Source organism: Populus alba, chromosome 1 (genome assembly GCF_005239225.2).
Source record: "Populus alba chromosome 1, ASM523922v2, whole genome shotgun sequence".
NCBI lineage: Eukaryota > Viridiplantae > Streptophyta > Magnoliopsida > Malpighiales > Salicaceae > Populus > Populus alba.
Genome location: NC_133284.1, coordinates 292,572 through 301,946, shown reverse-complemented (window position 1 = coordinate 301,946; position 9,375 = coordinate 292,572). Strand labels below are relative to the sequence as shown.

At 36.9% G+C, this 9,375-nt stretch overlaps 1 protein-coding gene across 1 annotated transcript; it reads right to left on the bottom strand.

Annotated features, from left to right (window-relative positions):
• Window positions 1–309: 309 nt before the first annotated feature.
• On the bottom strand, window positions 310–4,114 carry LOC118032713 (protein neprosin). Its single transcript, XM_035037480.2, has 7 exons — window positions 3,570–4,114; window positions 2,881–2,967; window positions 2,518–2,778; window positions 2,197–2,361; window positions 2,014–2,067; window positions 1,765–1,911; window positions 310–1,056 (listed from the first exon to the last, which is right to left on the bottom strand). The coding sequence occupies exons 1-7, from the start codon at window positions 3,750–3,752 to the stop codon at window positions 679–681; spliced, it is 1,275 nt and encodes a 424-aa protein (XP_034893371.1). The 5' UTR covers window positions 3,753–4,114; the 3' UTR covers window positions 310–678.
• Between the last annotated feature and the right edge of the window lie 5,261 nt (window positions 4,115–9,375).

Sequence of the window (9,375 nt, the reverse complement as noted above, 5' to 3'; positions counted from 1 at the left end):
TTTATTTGTACTATGAAATGAAAATGGAAGTCCCTTTTGTTTTGAGGAATGAACGATTGACAAACCAATTTATTTGTACTTTAATGATCAGATTTAGGTGAAGAAAGTAGAGCCCTTATGCCCATAACAAAAGTCTCTGGCTTTCATGAGAAGTATACTGCCATCCACTCACATGCAACTCCTATCATCCAAATATTGTTTCTTTTGAAAAGAGAATTTTATTCAAATCTCACTGCTCCCTTCCACCCTGCATTTCTTTGTTTTTGTATTCAAAGTGGAGGAACAAAGAAAATGGGGCATGCTTCAATGTTTTCATGGCCAAGAAGGGTGAGAGATTCATTCATTCACTAACAAACCACTCCCGAGGAAGAAGTATTAACAAACAAATAGAGTACAGGGAGTAAATGGCCAGTTTCTTTTAGCTTTTTGAGAAACTTGGCCACTTCCCCAGCCACTTGCATGGAGAATCTTGGTGAAAAAAACAAGGGTCAAAACTTCCCACTTCAGAGATGTCACGTTCACTAGCCCAACCTAACAGTAAAAACTAAAAAGGGGTATACAAGAGAGAGAGAGTGAGAGAGAGAGAGGGAGGGAGGGAGGGAGGCATTACACTAGGTTGAATGATACATAGGGAGAGAATATATGGGGAGGGGTGAAAATGGGAGGGTGTGTTTCACTTCATTGACAATTTTCATTTCTACCAGGGCCCCCATAATAAAAGTAATGGCCCCAATCCCCATTATTGCCAGTTAGAACATCATAGCAGTTGGATTGCTCAGTGAAGGTGCCAATCCCTTTTGGGGCCTTGAGATTGTTGGAGGCATCAACAACTTGAACATTCCTGAAATAACTTGACTTGCCGAACCCTTCTTCAGGGAAACGACCACTGCCCATTTGAGTGGAGGTGTGCTGACCATCAGGCTCTGAGTTCACCACCTCACCTCCCCACTCAATCATGGAAGCACTATCTGCTAGGTATGAGAACAGGAAAGAAGGCCAATAACCCAACACATAGTCATTACCAAATTGCATCCACCAGTGCCCCTCTTTTGGATCCTGCAACAGTTTCGAAACAACTAAGTTAAAAACTTAAAGGCGTGCTTCGAGTAAATAGGTGAGCAGTCCTCTTGCGTACCGAGCTAGACAACAATTGTTCTACAACAGTATCTAAGTCATGCCTGTGCCATGCTATGTAAGGTTTCAAAATGTTTTTTTTATATATAAATATTTTATTTTTTTTTAAAAATCATCTCAAAACAATTTTTTTAAAAAAAAAAAACTTCAAATTTTGATGTAACTTCTGTGCAAAAGCAGCCCAAACGGGGTCAATGTCCTCCTATCTATTCAAAAAACTCAATGAGTGTCCAAACCAATGATCAAAAGATAATGCCAAAAGATTCTCAGCATCTGCACCACAATGATGTTTCTGACACCCTAGCTTCTATAATACATAACTTCAAATACGGCCAAAGAACCATCTTCACCTTCAGAGGACAATATCTGTAGAGTTTCACACGCGCCTCAGACAGTATCAGCTACTCCATTTTTACATTTGGCTCCTATATGTTGCAAATCTTACTAAAGACTAGACCTTGCTATTCAACTTGGAGCTGAATATGAAACCATTCAGAGGGACAATATCTGTAGAGTTTCACATGCGCCTCAGAAAGTATCAGTCACTTCGTTTTTATATTTGGCTCCTATATGATGAAAAATTTACTAATGACTAGGCCTTGATGTGAATGAGAGGGCCTTGGATTTTACCTTCCAGACAAGTATACTGATATCATATTGGGAATTGCGATAGCCAGAAACAGGAGAGATGCTTGCACCCATTGCAATCTCGCTGTTGATTTGAATAAAGCCTGAGCAAAGAAGATTGTAGCAACCTGTGGCTTGATATGCATCACTCTGTGTAATATTTGCACAAGTAAAACAAGAGTGAGTGAAATCGATTAGTAAATCCTTGAAAATTTCAAGACTAACTAATGAGCGACAGGACTAGCAGCTCACAGTCCAGTAGGTGAAGAGCCGTGTGTTGTTATCGCCATACAGATCCGGGCTAACCTGTTTCCATCCACATTGAAAGCATTAAAATAAAGGATGATGTAGGAAAAACGAGATGGGGTTATTTGACTCCACAATAAAATTGAATTATTTCTGGCCAAAACAAGATTAAACTAATTGGAATAATACCTGCCAACCAGCTTCAATGCTGTTGAGATCTTGACCAAAGGAGCCTCCCAGTATCCACAGCTGAGACAAGCTGAATTCATTAGGCTGCTGTATTTTGGGTTCCCATACATTAAGGGTTGCTTTTGCTCCATAGTATTTATCCCCTTCCACATAAGCTATTGCATGCTAATCACCCAAAAAAATATTGTCAGACAAAAGAATATGAACATTGGGAACAAATAGAGCATGACAGAATCAACAAAGTTGACGACAAAAGCTACTTTAAATATGCCTTTAAATAAATTTATGTATAAGAGAAGGAATAAGAGAAAGAAACTTTACCTGGTGACCACTTTCATTGACGAGATCAGGATCTGCAGACCTGGGCTGGGGGATTGCTCTGTGCTTCTTCTTGCCATATCTTTTCACAGAGCTAGCTCTTAAAACGTCATCCTTCTTTGTTCTTCTAATGGGAATAGTACCCTCGGGGCATTTACCATTCACATGCCACGACTGAGTAATCGGGTTTGTTCTTTCTTTGGATTCTGTAGATACCTTGTTATCATCAAAGACTCGCCCTTCTGGATGGTAACCAGGTCTCATCTAATTAACCAAAAACAAACCCAACTGATAGAATCAGAAACAGTAGAAATCAAAAACATGAAAAATAGATAGACTTTAAGTGTGTGGCTGAAGAAGATTGACCTGAATCTTGTGGTCTTTGAGGTAGGGGTGATCAAAAGCTGGCTGATGAGACATGTGAACACAGTCGATTGTATCTCCATCTGGACTCTGTATAGCCATCAAAAATCCAAGGAAGATAGTGAGAAATCTTGCAGCAATACTACAAATTTGTCAGTCCTATCAAATCATGCTAGAAGTTAGTAAATCAGCAACGTCTTAAGGAGTTTAGTCCACATGAAATTGAAAGCAAAAGAGAAACTACAGTCCCACTTGCATTAATGTCATGCTTTGTTGCTTAGAAAATTTGCAGTTTCTTTCTTTATTGCTTCAATAACTCCAAAAAGGACATCATCATGTGGAGATAAAGAAAGAGAGATGGAAAATAATCAAAGCATCATTGTTGCTTCCAAATATTAAAATTTCAAGAAAAACAAAAAATTTGGTGATCGTCACAGAACCAAAAGGGAGATTTAAAGAAAACCCGTTTACATTCTTAACCCACTTTACTGGGAAAATGCTAGAAACCAAATGAAAATAAAAGGAATACAAAACCACACAAAACACTATGAGGCTTAGTTTGAGCTAAATTCTTAAACCAATTCATTCAGGCAAAGAAAAGAAGAAAACTTTAAAAACATAATTTCCTTCACTTTCCCTCGGTTTCTCAGTCACCAAACGGAACCTCAAGTAAAAAAACAAAACAAAAGTACCTCAATGCTTTTAACAGCTGGCTTGTTCAAGCGGTCCAAGTGTTTTTGAACCTCAAGTTTCTGTCTTGACACACTCAATCTAGCTGCGGAAGATAGTGAAACCAAACTGCACAAGCAAAATACCAAAACCGAAAGTCTGCTTCTACTAAAACGAACACAACCACCATAAGCACAAGAACCCATCTTCACTAAAAAAAAGAACCAAAGCAAACTCTTCCTTATCCTACGCACCCAGGTCAAAGCTTAAGCATAGGAGCAAACACTACCACACCACCACGCTACACCATGTAAGGGATAGAAAAATGTGAAGAGCGCTTAAAAGACAAACTTTTTCTGCTTCTGCTTATCCTACGCACCCCTCAGCTCCCACCTAGCTTTGAAGTGGGTCTTGCTTGTTGTGTTCTGTTTCCTCCAGAAAATCCAATCAAGCTCTCTGCCCACTTCTGCCTTTTCTCTCTCTCTCTCTCTCTGAAAAAACACCTTCTTTCTCTCTCTTTCTCTTCAAAAAATCACCTTTCTTGTCATTTTCTCTTTTTCCATGACTCTCTCTACTTTTTTATTATTATTAAAATGTCTCTTTCCCCCCTCCTGTTAACAAATAGCTTCAACCCCACTTTCGTTTTCCAAGTTTCCAATTTCCACCATGTGATCTTATTGTCCTTCACTCCTCTCTCACAGAAAGAAAGCAATTTTTTATTGTTTTATTTATCTATTTTTGTACTTTTTTAATTAAAGATAAGAGGGGTGAAATGGGGATTAGGATTTGTGGAGGATGGGGAAGGGAGTGGTGGTGGAAAAACAAACAATTTTTCGCTGTCTTTTTCAAAAGCCTGCTTTTTGTGAGGCCCTCCCTTTTAGGCTCCCCATTTGCCCCACTTTTTGTTCAGAATTGATCCCCACACTTACAAATTTCTTCAAATAATGGTAATCTTTTATTCATGGTGGTTCAAGGTAAAAGGGTTATAGAATTGATGGCAAGAGAGAGTAACTATAACATTATGGCCAGCACAAATGTTACCACGGTTATTATTGTTGTTTACTTGCTTTGACTGCTTGAATTTCAGAGAAATAGGTTTGTTTGTGCTTGAGAATGAGATGGTAATCTCCATGGCCCTTTTACCATAATTCAGCGGGGAATCGCTTACAACTTGCGTCTCATCCACGATCATGTTTTTGCGTTAATACTCTAGGCAAAAGATTCCTCTGTCTGGTCACAGTGTTGGTTTTTCTAATAATTAATAAAGGAGACCAAGTGTACTTCGTATGCTCTATGACAAGGCTTAGAGGGTATTTCGCAATGTGATAATGATTGTTTTTTAAATAATTTTTTGTGTTGAAAATACATATTAATGATATTTTTTTATTTTTTAAAAATTATTTTTAATATCAACACATCAAAATAATCCAAAAAATATAAACTATATTAAATGTTTAGTAAAAAAAAAAATTTAAACCTGGTGAGAAACACGTTTGCACCGCGATCCCAAACACTTTCTTAGTGGGATAATGGCCATATAATTCTGGAATCAACTGGTTAAACACAAAAGAGAGAAGTGCTAAAACTCACGATCCAAAAAGTCAAACCGAACTGCAAAAAAAAAAAAATTCAAAATCGAAACGCAGTTACAAACGCTAAAACGAAGGAGGCACAGGGCACCATTTCCCAAGCCGATAGAATATGTCAAAGCTGCAGGAGCTCAAACATCTAACAAAGAGAGAACATTTTGTAAAAGAATGGCCATCCTTGTTTTTATTGCCAGAAAGAGAGCAGGAGAGAGAGGCTTATACATAAGCTTGAGTTTAAAAAAATGGTGGAAGCAGATTCTAGTTTATAATATAGTTGTTCGGCTCCATGGACCAATGCTCACGTTAGCTCAGATTCGAGCTCTCTCATGCATGCAATCTCAAGCCCTCCTCGTTTGCATTTCCCAGGCATTAAAAACAAAACATAACCACTGGTAACTCAAATTGACAAGGGTAACTTGTCTTTGAGGAAGAGCTTTGATGGATCGTGCTCATTAGCCATCAATAATCAAGACGTCCACCGTACAAGAAACATCATCGCATGCAAGCTCACCCCGATAGCGAAGTTAACCTGATAACAGTCACCGCGAGTTAATTACTGTGTTACTGTTCGTTTTTCCTTTTTTTAAATATATATTTTTTATGCTTTCATGTTATTTTAACATGGTAATATTAAAAACAATATTTTTCAAATCTCATCCATTCAACTTATAAATATTTAATAATAGTAGTAGTAGTGAAGTTAGTAATTACTGGTAATCAGAGGGGACCAAACAGGAATTCTTGTTCCCGAGCAAGGGTCTCCTCCGCCTTCACTTCGGCGCCTCGTTTGCTACCACCAAGGCAGCAGTACTGGGCTACTAGTTGTCGCCACCGTTATGTCCTTTTTAACGCCGTTTCTTACCTCACGCGCCTGCCCGTCGCCCTTAACCCCGTAATCGCCACAGTTTGCAGTACACGAACGAGGTGACGTGTTACCCAGAATAATAATCAACGCCATGGTGTGTGTCCTGTGTAGGCCTTACCACGTGTGGCCGCATCATGATCCGTACACGTGTAACAAACTCGTGCAAGAAGAGAGACACACCCGTGCGAAAACGGCACACATCACGAGGAAAAGGGCAGGAATGAGAGAAATGTGAAAAAGAGGATTGACCACTGCCGCTGATGGCAAGTAACAGTAGCAAAGGAGAATCCAATGGGAAAATTACAAGTTAAAAGGCCCTTTCATTGTTGACTTCCATTCAATCTGGTCCCTAGATGTTATTTTTTTTAAATCAAGAACCAAAACAATACCAGTATGTTATTTTAACATCTCAATAACCACATGAAAATAAATCAAAAAAAATCATTGAGTACAGTTCCCAACCAACACATTTTAAAATGGCTAAATTGAGAAAAACAATTGTTTGGTGGTAGAAGTGAAAAGATTTTCAAAGGTCCAAAAAGATATAAGCATTGTCCTCATACCGTTTAGATTCTTGTTAATTATAACGGAATCTGCAATAACTAAATACATAATTATTTTTTTCATAATTATCTACTTATATTTTGACGCGAGTGAAAGAACTTGCGGGAAGCACGGTAATTATGTGGGAATCTTCATTAACTAAATACATAATTGTTTTTTTTCATAAATATCTACTTATATTTCCAACATTGCTGCTACATGCAGGAGAAGCACCGGTAATTAGTTTCAGCGTGTCACGGTAAGAGCGTGTTTGGTAGTGTGGTAAAATAACTTTTCGTGCCGAAAAGCATGCCAATGATGTTTTTTTATTTTTTAAAAATCATTTTTTAAGATCATCAAAACGATCTGAAAAGTTCAATTTTAGCAAAAAAAAAAAAAAAAATTCAAAATTTGACGAAACGCAGTTTGCCATCTCTAAGTCCATCATTATTATATAGCATGCTTTTTTATTTAAATATATATCAAGATATTCTTTTTATTTTTAACACTAATATATTAAAACTATAAGGAAAACACGGAAAGAAGTATTAATTTAGTGTTTTCTCGCAGAATATACACGAGGAAAATGAACAAAACAAGAATAAAAAATATGTGTGTGGATTTGTATATATGGTAAATGTGTGGTTGGTAGGACTATTTTGTATTTCTGTCAGTAGCTACAGGACCCCTTTGTCCTTCTCCATGATATGACACGTGGCCATAGCTCCACACGTCGTCATCTACTATATGATTTTGGCCCCACACCCCCCTTCCCTCTTCCCCATCCTCCATACTTGCATGCATTGAAATAACAAGACACTTGTATGGCCGGGCCCATTCTCTAAAGTTCATTTATGTTGTATTTTCACCCCAGATTTTGAATTTAATTTATGAAATATATAAATTAAGACCCTTTCCTATGATTGAATACAGAATAATAATATAAATTACATGATTCCAGATAAGTTTCAAGATGAAAGAGAATAATTGAAGGATTTTCCTCTGCCATGGATTAATTAGTAATGGAATCTCTAGAAAAGCAGCCATTGTCGCCATCACACGCCACTTGTCAATGACCTTTTGATGAACCATACAAGATCAATATCTGAGTTAAATATTTTCAATAGATATGAAACCTCTTACTGTTCCTGTTTAAATACAATAAAGATAATACAAATACACATAATTTTCTAGACAGATGCAAGTCTTAAATAAGTGTTTAATTACTGTGTTTGGGGTGTTTGGAGTGTGGTAGCGGTTGCTTTTCAAATAGTTTTTCATGCCGAAAAACATGCCAATAATATTTTTTTATTTTTTAAAAATCATTTTTAATATCAGCACATCAAAACGATTTAGAAAGTACAAACTGAACTCAATTTTAGCAAAAATAAAAAGAATTTTTTGAATTTTTATAAAAAGCTGTTTGGACCGCAGTGCCAAACAGCTCATTACACAGATAGTTTTGTTTTCGTTTCTCTGACTAAAACTAAAGACTTCCGTTGAGGCATGAAGGAAGGAAACTTGAAGGGGAGACAGTGAGGAGGCTTCATCAAGTCGAGGGATTTTGTTTTTTAAGAGCATTGCTCTTGATATTATGCGAAGAATGATTGTGTGCTTTGCAGATCATAAATAATGCGAAATATTCCAAAAGCTTACGATCATGGTCGAGGAATCATTATAATTGATGGTAAATAAAAAGAAGGTGTTCTCTCTCCCTCTTTGTTCTTGTTAATTCTTTCAAATACATTGAATTGTATTTGAGAGTGGGCTCACAGTGTGGACATGGGCAAGATCATTCAAGGCTACAATATATCTTGAGAAGAGAGAGAAGTCAACAGAGGTTTGGCAGAAAGCTAGGCGGGAAAAGACAGCATTACAGGCCATGGCTGGACACAAAGAAAGAAAGTTAATGTTTTCTCTTTAGAAAAACATGTACACGCCATACCAGTACCAGTACTCCAATGGTCAGCTCTAAGCTAGCCGGAGGGCACTCATGTCCCCTCTCATTGGATAATAAAATCCAAGGCCCCACGTTGATTTGATACGTGTGCCGTGATTGGTGCTCCTAGCTCGCTAGTTGTTCTCCAATCTTTGCTTCCTTGAATAATTAACTGCTCCATCTTCATTATTGGGAGAACTCCCTGTTTCATGGCTTCATTGCCATGGAGATTTCTCTAGATGCGTAAAGGTGTCGTCATGCACGCAGTGTGGTGCGGCGTAGCTGAAATTTGTGTTTTGTTCTTGTTCTGGTTTTGAAAATGTTTACTTAATTAATATATATATTATATAGTTTTGCATAGGATTTACCCAGAAAGATTTAAAGAACCTTGGTCAAGGAAGATCTTTAATTTGTAATTCTTTGTTAGACCTGTATTTTTAAACAGTGATCATAAAAAACTATTACAGTACCTTCCACTCGTGATATGTGGAAGTTTAAGACATGCATCTCACTTGCTTTCCATTCCTAGCACCAAAAAGAAAAATATTCCATGCTACACCGTTGCTTTAATCTTTCATTTCTCTTTGATTACTTTAATTTTCTCTGTCATGATTTAACGGATTTGCCCCTCCATCTGTAAATCTTGAAACTTGCTGTTCAAGACATTTAGGTCTTTTTATAAATTCAATTAGTGGTATTTGATTATATACACACAATTACAATGAAACAACCAAAAATGCTTTTAAAAACAAAAAATAAAAATAAAAACTGTATTAAGAGGATTTCTTATCTTTTTATAATAGTTTTTTTATATATATATATATATAATCAATTCAGTTTAGAAGCAATTTAGTATTTGATCAAATATAAAAAATAAAAAAGCTGCGGTGTGT

Excerpts from the sequence above, each read along its gene's own strand:
- LOC118032713 (XM_035037480.2), bottom strand. The coding sequence starts at position 3,752 with ATGGGTTCTTGTGCTTATGGTGGTTGTGTTCGTTTTAGTAGAAGCAGA. Across the intron at positions 2,779-2,880 it reads TCAAAGACCACAAGATTCAG|ATGAGACCTGGTTACCATCC; the intron begins GTCAATCTTCTT and ends TTGGTTAATTAG. Across the intron at positions 1,912-2,013 it reads GGCTCTTCACCTACTGGACT|AGTGATGCATATCAAGCCAC; the intron begins GTGAGCTGCTAG and ends AATATTACACAG.